At 37.5% G+C, this 15,675-nt stretch overlaps 1 protein-coding gene across 2 annotated transcripts in view; it reads right to left on the bottom strand.

The window, feature by feature from the left end:
- Positions 1-477: 477 nt before the first annotated feature.
- Positions 478-15,675, bottom strand: part of NDNF (neuron derived neurotrophic factor) — a 37,453-nt gene continuing 22,255 nt past the window's right edge. For both annotated transcript variants that reach the window (XM_055111791.2, XM_003816423.6), the window contains exons 2-4: positions 10,423-10,611; positions 4,704-4,828; positions 478-2,519 (exon numbers count right to left, since the gene is read on the bottom strand). In XM_055111791.2, the coding sequence (XP_054967766.1) occupies positions 1,126-2,519; positions 4,704-4,828; positions 10,423-10,610 (1,707 nt within the window). In that variant the 5' untranslated portion in view covers position 10,611 and the 3' untranslated portion in view covers positions 478-1,125. The remainder of the gene's footprint in view (positions 2,520-4,703; positions 4,829-10,422; positions 10,612-15,675) is intronic.

A 15,675-nucleotide genomic window follows, 5' to 3' on the forward strand; every position in this document is an offset into this window, starting at 1 on the left:
AGACCATTAATGTTATAAAACAACAGCTTTCCTAGTTTTCTTCTTACTAATAAAAGTCCTGATTGGTGTTTGTTAAGTTGCATCAGCTAGAGATTAAAATAATTATTTAACTATTTTGCTAAGATTCAAACAGATGGAAAATGCTTGAAATATCTCAATTTTGTACTTAAAATAAATGCTTATAAAGTGATATATTTTAGGTTATTAAGGACAATTTGTTGAATACTTGTCGAGTTAGTGTTTGGCTTGTCCTATTCTTTTAAAACAAGTCTATTGTAGCTCTCTCAACTCTCCTAACAGCTGGCTCCCATTCAACGTCAAAAGTACAAATTTTAATAACTATTTCTAATGCCATAGTAACTTTAGAGAGATGGGGCATCCCTTTTTAATTATTAAAAAAGGGTCTGTTTTGGTGCCAAACTACAGAAGGTGCAGTTTTGAGGACAGATTAGAAATTAAATACACCAAGGTAGCTGCTTGGGAAAATGAACAGTATATAATCTAATCTCTTTAATTTTATGTACATGAATATAATGTATGTCAACTTTGTACATGAGATACATATAGTATTTAAACATTTTACTCAACAAACAAGAATTTACAATAGCAATATAACTGACTAGAGGGCTATCAACTTAATAATACTTAGATTAGATCTGTACTTTAATAGGAAAAGAATTTAATAGTTTACAATCATAGAAACACTGACATTTAAAACAAGAATTTATAAAATAATTTATATATATCCTAGCATCTATAGAGAGGAATGATTTGCATTTGTGGGTGTGTGCAATGAATGACATATTTTAAATTTTTAGGTAATAAAATAATTTAGAAGCAGTTCATGCAGTGGTCAAAGCAAGGAATGGCAAGTTCCTTCAAGAAGCCCTCTATCTTTGACACCAACCGGCATCAGACACACACTAGGTACCATGGGGCACGCTAGAACAAGTCTCCTTCAAGAGTTACTTATATAAACATCAATATACACACGTTGATATCCTTCCTTCCATAGTACAAGTACAGGTCACAACTTCTCTCAGCTGTGGGAGTAGTCAGTTTATACTTAAAGTGATTTAATGTCCCTCCTGGAGTTCTACATAATATATCTCTATAAGAAGGTAACTAACAGAACTTTCTAGTTTTCACAACCTTACTCTGATACTTTACAGAGTGCCCCCCGTGTCCTATGACATAAACATCCAGCAGGTAAGATTTGCCAGGCTGAAGACCTTTAATTGTTTCTGTGGTCACTGCTTTCTGCAGGTTTTGACTGTGGAAATATTTACAGAGGACCTTTTCTGACTTCTTCCTTATATCTGGTCCTAGACATTGGTTTTGCTCTCTTTTCTTCTGGTCTTCATTGTAGTTATCATCCACTTCTTTTTTGTAGATGCAAAACTTGTTCCTTTCCTGAGTGCCTAGCCAAGCCACGGTGGCCGAGGAACAGGTACGGAGCTTGTCAAAGGCTTTGATTCTTGTGTCTTCAGGAAGAGAGGGAAATGACTGCTTAGTAGGCCTTGTGGTAGCTAGAATTTTCAACATAGATACTCCTTTCTTGTTTCCTTTCAGTCGAACGAGGTATTTAGCTTTAGGTTTTCCTCTAAGCTGAAACTGCTGAATGCCTTCCACATTCTGAGACAGAAGAAGTTTCCCATCTCTTCTCACTTGGATTTGGACAGCATCCAGACAAGAGTGAATGAAGAAGGTGACTTTTTGGTGAGAAGAGACTGGAGCAAACCGTAGAAACTTTGCTCCCTTCCTTTTAACAAATACATCTGTTATCTTCCCATCTTTTAGCTCAACTGTCTTCTGTTTGGCTTCTTCCTTGGTCCTGGCAAAGGTACCTACATAAGCGGTGCTCATGTTGCTGTTGATGTTGACCACAAATACATCAAAGTAGTACTGCGTGTCGGGTTTCAGATCAGAGACGGTGAAGATGTTCTTGTTTCCTATGCAGATTTTCTGAATATCAACCTTGGGCCTGGAGTAGACATGACGCCCCAGTTTTGGAGAAGGCTTTGCTTGGAAACTGCGTTCTTTACCTGAATTATCGGAAGGAAATCCAAAGTGGGCAAAGTCAAAGGGGCTGAAGTCCAGACCAGGTTTCGGTGCCATCATAAAAGCATCATCTGCACTCAGTTTTGCTTCCACTGCACAGAGACTTTTGAAATTGTGCTCTTTGTTGATGACCACACAGTACTGAATGGGTTGTTTCAGCAAAGAGGCAGTGGGGCTTGGTTTCCAGGCCAAAGTGACTGTGGTGCGCCCCAGTGAGGTCACATCTACTCTTGGGTCATAGGGTAACTCAGGGTATGGCTGATCAGATTCTGGAGTTGTGGTGGCATATACTTTGAAATGTGTGTCTTTCTCTGTTGAAAGAAGATCCAACTGATATAAACCGGATGGGGAACTAGACGATATAAAATACTCAACATCATTGCCTTTGTAGGAGAATAACTCAGTGCCTTCCTCATTAATGATCTGCTGCTTCTGCTGCTCAAGAGGTTCCAGATCACCTAGAAAATACAGGAGAAGCACAGGCTACTGTCAGGGCATACACTGTGGCTTGCCAACCTTAAGTTATCCTTTTATCTTATTTTTTCTCCGTTATGAAAATAGTACATGTTCATAAGTAAAAATATTTATAAATGTATTCAAGATAATATTTATTTTGACCATTATACATAATGCTCTTATATATGTGTAAGGCTTCTCTGAATTTAAATTATTTCTTCAAAGCAGAATCCAATTAGTAAAAATTTTAGGTCAGAGACTGTAAACTTTTGAGACATTATTAATCCTGACTGTCAATCTGCTTACCAAAAGAATTGTATCAGTTTGCATTTGGATGGCCAGCCATTTTGCTAATTTCACGGCTGTTAGAAGGACTAGACAATCCGATTAAAATACACAATATAAAGTACCAGTAAGAATATTTGGCTGGGTGTCATGGCTCATGCCTGTTATCCTAGCACTTTGGGATGCTGAGGCTGTAAGATTACTTGAAGCTGAACCTGGACAACAAAGAGAGACCCTGTCTCTGTAAGAAATAAAGATAAAAAAATTAGCTGGGCATAGTGGCACATGCTTGTAGTCCCAGGTACTTGGGAGGCTGAGGCAGGAGGATTGCTTAAGCCCTGGAGTTCAAGGCTGCAGTGAGCTATGATTGCACCACTGTGCTCTAGCCTGGGCAACAAAGCAAGACCCTGTCTTAAAATAAAATAAAATAAAATAAAATAAAATAAAATAAAATAATAAAATAAAATAAAAAAAGAATGCTTAAGGTTCAACGTATAGAACGTGCGCCCAGGAATAACACAGGAATAGTGTTAAAGCTAAACTAATTTTTTCCATATTTTGTTACCGTAAGTATCAGATATCACACATATATCAGTGTATAGATTAGTTTCCAGGGCTTGGTGAATGACTGGGTAGCTACAGTGAGAAGAAACCTTTTCCAGCTTATCATTGCAGGTTGAAAGTGAGCTATACAGAATTTCATATTCCTAAACTATGGGATAAACACAATCATCAAAAGATATATTAACATCAAGGTTTGGCCAGGTGCGGTGGCTCACACCAGTAATCACAGCACTTTCGGAGGCCAAGGTGGGCAAATTGCTTGAGCTCAGGAGTTTGAGACCGGCCTAGGCAACATAGTGAAACCCTATCTTTACAAAAATACAAAAAATTAGCTGGGCATAGTGGCATGCACCTCTGGTCCCAGCTACTTGGGAGGCTGAGGCAGGAGAATTGCTTAAGCCCAGGAGGTGGAAGTTGCAGTGAGCCAAGATTACACCATTGCACTCCTAAGCGACAGAGCAAGACCCTGTCCTGAAAAAAAAAAAAAAAAAAAGCCCATCAAGATTTGTTTTCTGTATCTTGGTCTCTTTACTCCCCATACACACTTCCATAATTTTCCTAATTGCGATGTTTGCTCCTCTTTGTAACTACTATAGCTAGCCTTTGTAGATACTTATACATAGTTATATGTATATGTACATATATATATAAAGACTATGTATATATATAGTCATTTGTAGGGCACCCATTGTCAAGCCTTCACCTTTAACCTATGATGCCCTTAAAGAGCTTTCAGGGTGCCATACAAACTCTTCTCATTTCTCTTTTACTTTATTTGCTCTCTATCATCTGTCTTCTTTAAATGCTTAGCCCACTCATCCTGCTAACTTTGTTTTCATCTTGGCCTTTAACTGCTACTAAATGCCTCTCTGCTTCTCTGTTTCCATCTCTTATTCCCTGGAGATCAGAGGTTCTTAACCTTGGCTGTATATTAGAATCACCTGGGGAGTGTGGCTAAAAATCCCAAAGTTTGGACCTCGCCCCATTCCAATCAAATCAGACCTTTGCAAGATCTAGGCATCAGCAGTTTTTAAAGCCTTATACGTGATTAGGATGTTTAGGCAAGATTGCAAACCACAGCCATAGAGGCTAGTCCAAACCTCTCCCCTTCTCCTCAAGCTGTCAATCCCCGTACCTGTCTCTCCTAACCTTTTATTTTATCAGGATCAGTGTCATCTGATGCCACCCTCCCACTTCCCTTATCTCCGTCTCATACCTCCAGATTCACTTGTGCACCCATGCTGCCTTTTCTTACTAACACACAGAAGGTTGTATGTTTCACAAGCATTAAAACCATCCATTCAAAGGTCCAGGGGCAGATCTATCCTGCTGCTTACCTGAGCCTTCCCCGCTCCTGTCCTCTGGCAGCTCCTGGAGGCTCAGCTTCCACTCCAAAGGCGCATCACAGGGCGTCACTGTGACTGATAATGGAGTATTGTCTTCTTCAACCACAAAGAAATACCTGTGGGAAAGTGGACCACTTTAGACCGTGGTAATTCTAACATTTACAATCAAGACTTACCAGAAAAATCATTTGGTTTTAATTATTTTTTTCATTTTATAGATTTTATAAAATTTTCATAAAATGTCATTGTATTTTCCCTTAACACAGTTTAATAAAATTGGCTATTTGACACAAAACATGATACAGCATTAACTGTGGAAGTCCAACAGCCCCAAGGATCTGCAACCAGATTTATCATCAACAAATACAGCGTGAAATAAAACACATTGAACCCAAAGTATTTTGAGTTAAAAATCAACACTGACCTGTTGTCTGGTATTATTTAACACAGGCCCCGCCATTGCAAAATAAATCACAACCAAGAAAATTTCCAGGTTTGTTGTCCTATAGGTGCCGTGCTTTCCATACATTTGGTGATAAATTTGTACATTAACTTGAGGGCACTCTGACATAGTTGCAACTATTTCAAAAGAACATTTTCACAGCAACCTAGTTCTAAAGTGTATGTTTGTCTCTGGCAATATAACGCTGTATTCACATTTTTACATTAGTGACTTTTATTCACAGCTTTACTATTTCATATCTTTTTATTTGTTTGTTTTGAGACAGTCTTGTGCTGTCTCCCAGGCAGGAGTGCAGTGGTGTGGTCATGGCTCCCTGCAGCCTCAAACTCCTGGGCTCAAACGATCCTCCCACCTCAGTTTCCTGAGTAGCTGGGACTGCAGGCATGTGCCACCATATCTGGCTAATTTTTAAATTTTTTTGTACAGATGGGGGTCTCACTGTGGTGCTCTGACTGGTCTCAAATTCTTGGCCTCCAGTGATCCTCCTGCCTCAGCCTTCCAAAGCACTGGGATTACAAGTGTGAGGCACCATGCCTGGCCCATTTCATATCTTTTGGAATGGCATTATCTAATCACCATTTGAGAAATACTTTAAAAAGTAAAGAGCACTGTGTCAGTCAGTAGAAAGACACATTTCTCTATCACAGGTTTTCTGTTGAATTAAATAAGTTAATGATTTTAAAACAAAATTTAAAAAATCAAATGTTCTACTCTGTGCTTTCCCCTGAGCCTTTATTGTAATGCCTTAAAAAGAATAAAAATATTGCTTAACTATAGAAATACCATATACTCTTACTCCAAATGACTTAGATGGTTTCATTTAATTATCTTTCAAAACCTATAATCTTGCCAATGAGGAAAGAGTGGTTTCAGTTCCAGCAAGCCCAGAGTTGCTCATTGATTCCATGCAGAGAAAAGCAGGCTTTGCCTCCTGTGGATTGAACCTCCTGGATATCTCTTGCCTTCCTATTCTCTCCATAACCCTGACCAACACTGACCACCAGAGCCTCCGACCCTAGCGGTCTCTTCTGCTGGTTCCTTCTCACCTCCCTGAACTCTAATGTTGGGAGTGAACCACAGGACTGTGCTTGAATGTCTCTTTTCTAACCTATGCTCACTCCCTGTGTGACCTCATCCAGGCTCATACAATTAAGGAATTTTTCCCTAAGGCTAAAACCTAAAGCTCCGATAGGACTCTCAGCTGGAAATCACATAGTACATTTGCTTTTTTAGGAGATTCCTCTTGCTGCAGTTTTAAGGAATGATTCGGAGGTGGTGAAAGTGGAGGTATGGGAAACTACTCATTAATTCATCCAACAAACATTCCTTGAGATGTATTTTAGTCTTTGAGACTAAAGAAAAAGCATCCCTGAAGAAATGACTTTAAATGTGAGTTGGGGCAAAGGAGTTCTTTTCAGGCAGAGAAAACCACATCCCATAGACGGTAGGGTGAGTAGGGTTCAGAAACTAGAGAAGTACTTTGTGGTTTGAGCACAGAGTTAAATGGGTAGTGACAGGACAAGAAACAGGTGAGGTAGGCAGAGGCCCTGTCACTACAGAGGTTTGTGACTCATACTCACATTTAAAGTCATTTCTTCAGGGATGCTTTTTCCAACTCACTCTGGATCAGGTCCTCTTATGCATTCTCAGAACGTCCTATACTTTTTACTTTTGGGCACTTATTGTTACTTGTGACTATATGATTTTATTATCATTTGATTAATGTCATTTTCCTCACAAGGGCCCTGTTAGGGTTCATTTATCACGCCTTTGTATTCCCAGCAATTAGCACAGATTTCTGCATGTATGTACTTGATCAACATTTTAAAATAATTGAATTACTAAATAAGTAAATAAAACCTAAGAATCCTAACACCACACTTCTTGTTCTAGCCTGGTTCATATACCTAGAGTCTCCTTCTATCTGAAGATATAGAATCTGAATTGAAATACAAGTACTTCCCCCAGCCACCACCATTCAAAGATGCTTTTGGAGATGGAGAATGGGAGTGGGGCAGTGGGCAGACAAATAAAGTGAAGACCCTATAAATGCAAAAGCAACTTATTCATATAACAGTAAAGTTAAACAATCATCTAGACAAAATAGATGATTGAATTGTTTACTGTATGGAAAGTTTAATGTACCATAAGCGTTCCTGAACAGTGTCGGAAGGCTTAATTTTTAATACAGTCTACTTTTTGTGAGTAGAATTTTGTCCCTTTGGCCAGATTGCATGGGAGTTATTAACCACATAAACATAATTGAACCTATCTATATTACAAAGAAGTAGGTACAACAATATAACTAGTTTGGCATCATATAAGTAAAAGAGTGTTCAAAACTTCATGTTTGATTTTAGGTTTTATGTGAATAGCAGAGCTAAGCGACGGCACAGAAGAAAACAATGTACAAGTTTGTCTATTACCTTCTGTTCTCATTTCACACAAGGAAGTAGTTTATTTCCAAAACTGTGTCTTAGTAACTTAAACATAGGTCATAGGTGACCAATTACAAATAAAACAATGCTTTCATTCCACAAGATAATGATTATGCATATAAAGCAGCAGGGAGTCCCTCTAAGTTAACATTTTCATATGGAAGCACTTATGATTAGGGATAAATGATAATTCGAATATACTTAACAATCTGACAGATATTTATTGTCTACCATGCACAAAGCAACTGTAGAAGAGAGTGACAATCAGAGATGACAGGACATAATCTACATGTTCGAGATATTTACTGGCTAGTGAGGGACACAGAAACATAATTAATAACTAAGGAAACATGGCCCAAATTATAGTGGCAAAGCTGAGGGACAAGCACACCATGAGCCATTTAGCCTTTGGAATTTATGTATAAACGTAAGAATAATTAATGCATTTGCTGTCTTTTTAAATTTACTGCTGTGCAACTTTATCTGGAATTTCTTTTTTTAGTTGGAATATCAACAACATGTTTGTGTGCTTATCATTACATATTTCACCCCTAGAAATGAAGTTTCTACTTGTGGCTATAATCCTTTACTAGTATAAGTCTGCTTTTACTAGTGTATGTTAACATTTTTTCCTATTGTGGATACCAAGGGCCTCAATAATCATTGGTGGAAAAAAGATAAATATAAAGAATGAATAAATGAGAGAAATAAAAAGAGAAAATGTTGTTTTATAATGTCTCATAATAAAAACATGGCGCTTTACTTTAAAAGTGTAATTTCTAAAACAACTCTTATAGGCAAAACTTATTTAATTTTTAAGAAACTGGAAGACTAAAGAAAGATGAATCATTTAATTAAGTGATTGGATTACATAATGTGGAATGCTGTATTTAAAGTATATTGCAAAGAAGGCAGTGCCCAAGTGCATTTGGGAAATGAAAGTAATTTCTACAGAAAAATTTTGATTTGATTTCACTCACACGTAAATTTCAAAGGACAAAATAATATGAAAAGCCAAATGTGCCCAGCAAGAACTCAGTTAATAGTTAAGATTAATTTGAAGTATTATGACTGCTTTGTATGCCTTTTACTGTTTTCACAGACTCAATTTTAGTCAGGACCAAGAGAGCAAGTTCCTTCAATGTAATCATCCTTTCCTTTTCTGCCTTCACTCTCATGAATGTCATTTAAAGATTCAAAATTATTTTATATGTTATTGATAAGTCAGTTACTAGTCTAGTGTGTTCATGCAAACAAATAATTTTACTCGAGCAGTGCCAAAATGATATCCGAACAATAGTTCACTCTAGTTAATGTAGGAAAACTGATCACCTACCATCATTTTGACTAACCAGATGGAGATAAGACTAGGCCATTCAGTGGAAGGGATTCAGACCACCATCTTCCATGATTACTGTTAATCAAAACTGAAAAGATGACTAATGATCTGATATATCTCAATCTCTAGAAAATGAGTTATTGATGTTCTGAAACAGTTTAATCCTTTGGAATTTCACTGTATCCCAGGTTAGAAGGAGCAACTGGTTTTGAAATATAATTATCCAAAGATTAACTGTGTGTGCTAAACTTACAAAGGGAGAAAAGAGTTTGAGCACTACAAAATGGGTAACTTTAAATGTAATTAATTTATAACATATTATTTATATTATATATATATATTTTAAAGGTCAAAATATTTAGAAACTTTATGTGAGCCCAATTTGTTGATGTTGGAGTAAAGGTAAATAAACCGTGTCAGTTTTTATGACTGTTTAGTTTGATTCTCTCAGAATATGATAATATTTGTTGAAGAAATATTATACTCATAAAACATAATGCATTAAGTGTGGTGTCTCATGCCTGTAATCCCAACACTTTGGGATGCTGAGGCAGGAGGATCACTTGAGCTCAGGAGTTAGAGACCAGCCTGGGCAACATAGTGAGACGCCATCTCTACTAAAAATTTTAAAAATTTGCGGGGCAAGGTGGCACACACCTATAGTCCCAGCTATTCATGAGGCTGAGGTGGGAGGATTGATTCATCCCGGGATGTTGAGGCTACAATGAGCCATGACTGTGCTACTGCACTCCAACCTGAGCAACACAGTGAGACCTTGTCTCAAAAACAGAAACAAAACTTAATGCAAACTCTTGAAGAATCATACATATTCATGAAAATTGATTTCATTTTAATCCTACAGAATCCTTCTTAGAAATATCCTACTGTACTGAGGCCGGGCGCAGTGGCTTACGCCTGTAGTCCCAGCATTTCGGGCGGCCAAGGAGGGCGGATCACGAGGTCAGGAGATCGAGACCATCCCGGCTAACATGGCGAAACCCCGTCTCTACTAAAAATACAAAAAATTAGCCAGGCGTGGTGGTGGATGCCTGTAGTCCCAGCTACTCGGGAGGCTGAGGCAGGAGAATGGCGTGAACCCAGGAGGCGGAGCTTGCAGTCAGCCGAGATTGTGTCACTGCACTCCAGCCTGGGCAACAGAGTAAGACTCCGTCTCAGGGGGGAAAAAAAAAATCCTCCTGTACTGAAAAGAAGGAAATAATCATTCCAAAATGTAAGAAATGCAAGCATTGCCTCCTACACGCAAAAGGAGATGACAATCAGCAAGAATCAAACAGCCTCTATTTCATAATTAGAAGTTGCACTGCCATGTTCCCCCTTACTTACAGAAAATCGGTAATGCCATTCATAGGTTGATTTGTAAATTACCTAAACTAAGTCTAAAGGTTACTCTCTTTTTTGGAGGCATCCTATGTGAGCTTTTTAATACAGAAAATACTGCAGGGAGAATACCTTTTAGGTGTATCTCTAAAGAGATAACTGCTAATTTCAGCTCCATCTGGAATTACTGACGAATCATGAAAAAATGCCTTGTCCCGGATCTGCATCTGAAAAAGTTCCTCATCCCGAGTGGGTAACTTCTGGGTCCTTGAGCTGAGTGGAAACAGCAGCCACAGCAGACACCAGTGGAGCAGCACCATCCTGAGGCAACAGAAATGACTACTTTATTAGTTCTGCAGGCAGACACTCAGGCAAGTCACAGACTTTCTAAAGGGTTAACACTATTTTAGCTTTGATGGAAATTTAGGGACGCATCATGTATTTTGGATACATACACATGATCTTCAAGGCAACTTTACTATATTTTTTCTTCAAACATTTTCATGATGTTAAAAATAAATTCACTAGAATTTCAGACATTAAAAAGATTTTGAAATGAAAAGACTCTTGCTGCATTAACTTCTCTGGGTATTCAGAGAGAAAATCCTCACTTCATTACAGCAGAAGCCTATATGGACATTGTAGATAACGCTATATCAATGTCTCAAAGCTTGCACGAAAATAATCTCTTAAGGTCAGTTCTTTGAACTATTATAAAAGTTATACCAATGGTTGGTTGGTATCATTGCTCAGCAGTCAAGTTGCTAATTGCTGATATGGTTGAACTATTACATTCAACATAAATCACAGAGACTCATTGAGAACCACTGCTCAATTATTTTTATTCTTCCCTAAAATCTGACTAGGGATTATACATATATAACTCTCTATGTAGTATTATGCTTTTTCCAAGATCAAATTTTCATAAGTCAGGGATTTTTATAAATCATAAAGTTCATCTCCTTCACATATTAAGCAATTTGTCCAGAATCACAAGATGAGTTATTAGTTGATGTTTAGTTGTTATCAGGTACCAGAGTCTTCAACACAACGTTGACATATACACCTCTATCATTTTAGAAAATGGGCTTGAACCTTCACTCACACATCAAGCCAGAAAGGTGTATATTTAGAACATTTGTCTTAACCTCCAGCAGAGTACTTTCACTGAGTTACATTTTGGCATTTGTCACTGACTTTCATCAAAGATCCTCTAAGTAATGATGGATCATTCTCTACTGCACATTGCTGTAGGGGTGTTGTCAAAGACACTGTCTTCCACATGTCCTGGTATTCCCAACAGGAAGCCCCAGGTAGGCAAGTTCCTTGACATGACAGGTCTCATGAAAAAACTTTGCTTCCTCTGACCATTTGGTATATTTTTTTTCCTCACAGAAAGAAATATGTAAAGAATTGTTTTCCTTTACCTCTTTGACTTAACATACATCAGGGAATTAAAGCATTAGAGAAATATAGTGTTTTTACATTGAGGTACTTTAAATAGCAAATATTTGTGATAATTCAAGATGAAGTGAATGCCAGTTTTATTTTTAAATAGACATTACTATAATCAACCTCTACTTAAAACATCATTTGATTTTAATTTTATCTTTCTTTGAATGCTATCAAAAATAGATTCAGATTGCAAAAATATATAGTTTGAAAGAAATAACATTCTCTTTTTTACAATGTGGACATGAGAGTTGGATTTTTCACAACGAGCTTGTGCAAAACGCATTTTACTTTTCTCCAAATATTCTTTGCTGCTCTGCGTTCTGCGGTTTTCCATACAAAATATCTGCAGTGATTTAGAGCTACTATGTGCAAAGCACTGTTCTAAGTTCACGAGTTGCATTACTACTTTTAGTCCTCACAATAAGCCTGTGAAGTAGCTGCTATCCTATGCAAAAATGAAACTCCATTAGGTAAGCAAAGAAAGGATACAAATACAGGTGGATCTGACTGCAGAGCCCAGTGTTCATCCTCTGTAATATCTCTCCAGAAAGCCATAATAACTTATTATGAGGCTTTTCTTTCCCACTCTTATTTCTTAATTGTATTGCAAGGGTAAGAAAATTCAACTGAGAGCTAAGAAACTTGATGTTTAGCTTCAGTTCCTAACTAGATGTGTGATCTTAGGCAATTCACCTAGTCACTCCGGACCTCAGTTTTTTGAAGAGTTTGGATGGGTGATCTATATCAGCAATGCTTCTGAGACTGAATAAACTTTTCTTCCTAAAAAGCTGGCAGTTTAAGAATAAGACCAGGCCTTCTTAAGTTACCTGAAGTAATCTCTCCCTCAGATATCCAGATGATTGTCAAGGAGAAATCCAAAAGAACTTGGGGATGTCAGTGGGAGCTCATGAGAGTTGCTAACAGTAGACAAGGGCTATGTCTGCAAAAGATGGCTGGATGGATCGAAATCAAGACTAGGTTGATATAATCTAACCAAGCAAGGACATGGTGGACTGACCTGAATGGGACCTCCCTCACTGCTGTCTGTCCCTCCTCTCTGCTCCTCTTTTGTTTGGAGCTAACAGAAACTGAAAATCCAAATGGCATTTGCTATGCTGCCTCTGTTTAGAAATACCATAGACATGCCACATACAATTCTACAAGTTTATTTCTCTTTGTAGTACCATCCCCAAAACTTGCCTTGTGAGAAGAGATGAGGCCAACTAAAGAAGAAAATCTCTTTAGAAATAGCTAGAATTTCGCTTTCTGTACTTGTTAGAAACTTATAGCAAACATGCTATCAGAGCACTTGAAAGCAAGATACACAGGCATATTTGCCTCAGAGCCACTCAAGGCTTACCTCCTTAGGCCCCATGTTTGCCCACAAAGCTGCCAACCACAGTGCCACAGTATGACTTAGCAGGACAAGCTGCCTAAGGACCCAGGGTATCTGGGATATTTAGATCAGCCCGAGTTGGAAAAATAGTGTCGATTGATAGGAACTTTCCCTGCATCCTCAACTGCCCTAGGAAAGAACTCTCTTTTTATTAAATCAGATACTTATAAAAAATGAATTCTGGCTGGGCGCAGTGGCTCACGCCTGTAATCCCAGCACTTTGGGAGGCCAAGGCAGGTGGATCACGAGGTCAGGAGTTTGAGACCAGCCTGGCCAACATGGCAAAACCCCGTCTCTACTAAAAATACAAAAATTAGCTGCGTGCGGTGGTGGGCGCCTGTAATCCCAGCTACTTGGGAGGCTGATGCAGGAGAATCGCTTGAACCCAGGCAGCGGAGGTTGTAGTGAGCCAAGATCACGCCACTGCACTCCAGCATGGGCGACAGAGCCTCTGTCTCAAAAAAAGAAAAAAAAAATCTGAGATAAAAACAATATTAATAAATTTTGTTGTATACATGCCACATGCCAGGCATTCTTCTAAGTTCTTTAAATATATTATTTCATCTAATGCTAGCAACAACACTATAATGTAGGCACTATTCTTTTTTCTCATTTTAAAAATGATCAAAGTGAGACTTAGATAAGTAAGGTCATACAGTAAATACTATCTGACGTAAAAAATATGAACTATTTATTATAGGTGGCTTAAAATATGGTAAATCTGATTATTATATATTCTCCAGTTCAGCTACTTAACAAATTAATATTAGTAAACAAATTCAGGTTATAGGATTATGCAGAGTAAGTGTTGGGAGGCAATTCTCCATGGGTCTCTGTGTTTGCTTTTGCAAGTACTTGGGAGCAGAAGTACTGACTGCTTTTGTTCCACATTATCTTTTCAAGGATATTTGTATAGTGAGCAGTCTTGGCAGATAAAGCCTCTGGAGCAAAGAGCAGGCATGGCTACCACCCATTATAAAATATTTTAGGTCCCTAAATTCAGGGATCCTCTCCTGTAATAAAATCCAAACATGGCCTAGTGCCCGCTGGCCCTCTTTGCATCATCCTGTGGGAAGTGGGGGTCAGGGAGCCAGTGGAAGAAAATAATGATACTCTGCCTGAGTAATACATCGCTCTGAGTAATAAAGTCCTTTGTCTCTGACCCAGGAGTATCTTGCCTTCTTCTAGCATCCATGAAACTATGACAGACTAATTTATTAGCTTGCAAGTGGGCTAAAATCTCAAGTCTTTCATAGTTTTTGACACTAAGCTTCTATTTATTAAACTATTTTACTGGTTTACCTACTTTATTGGCTCAGGTAGATATTTTTATTTAGACAATCACCAATAGATAACGGACTGAAACTTTATCTTTTGCTTTATCAAAAACATCATATTTCCCAAACTAAAATTCCATCAGGCCACATTTTTTGTTTCTGAAACAGTTTTAACCATCTCAATTGCTATGCCAATTATAGGCAAAACACACTTTTCAAAAAAGTTTTAAAAATTTGTATGGACCCCAAACACAGGAATTTATACTCTGTCAGATTCTGGTTCTACAAATATTATCTAATAACATGCAACTACTGTTGGGGAAAAACTTAAATATTAGGGAGCACTGATGGCTTGTTCAATTTGGTCAGGTTACAGGCAGAAGTTAAAATGTATTTACAAGAAGCACTGAATATAGCTAATCAAAAAATGACTGTGTAGATACATTGTATATATTTTTACAACTTATATTGACTGATAAAAAATTGAAGCTTTACATAAATATTATTTAAATGGTGGTTTTAAGATTTTACACATTTTTCCCTAACAATAAAATGTTCTGTCTCAGATATACAATTTAAGAATTAGTCATTGAGAATAAACAAATGAAAATTCAGTCTTGTTAAGCATAAGCCTTAAATTGCTTTATAAGAACAGACTTTTTTTCTAAGATTACAAAAGTGCCCTCTAATGGCATAACTTTTCCTCTCATTTCTTTTTGTTACTTCTAGGTAGGCAGAGCTTATCTAGATTTAAACTTTACATTAAATAACATCAATCAGAGTTTCACTTTAAGCACTTTCTTTTTTCATGGCCATCTGGTGGATGATGTAGGAAATGTGTTTGCACAGCAACAAATCTTGCTATCTTTCTACAATTGAGGCTTTAGTTCAAACATAAGCTGAAAGTTGCTAGGATAATTCCAAATATTTTTATTTTGCTTGGCAGATCAACTTGGTTGCACAGCATCCACAACCCAGAAGAACTTGGTGGTGTTACTCTGATACTGAAATAACTGACTTTGTTTCAATTGAAAAGTTCTAATGAATAAAAGATATAGATGCAATCTATAATTCTGCTATTTTTGTGTTGTCAAAGGCCTTCTTCACATTTGGCACAAGTCCTCAGATCCTGCTAAAACTGAGGTGAGAAAATAAAAATGACCTAATGATTTGATACAACTCAATCTTTAGAAAATAGATTATTGGTGATATGAGATTTTTCTTTGGAATGCCAATATCCTACAGGGAAAATAAAAT

This window comes from Pan paniscus, chromosome 3, assembly GCF_029289425.2.
Source record: "Pan paniscus chromosome 3, NHGRI_mPanPan1-v2.0_pri, whole genome shotgun sequence".
NCBI lineage: Eukaryota > Metazoa > Chordata > Mammalia > Primates > Hominidae > Pan > Pan paniscus.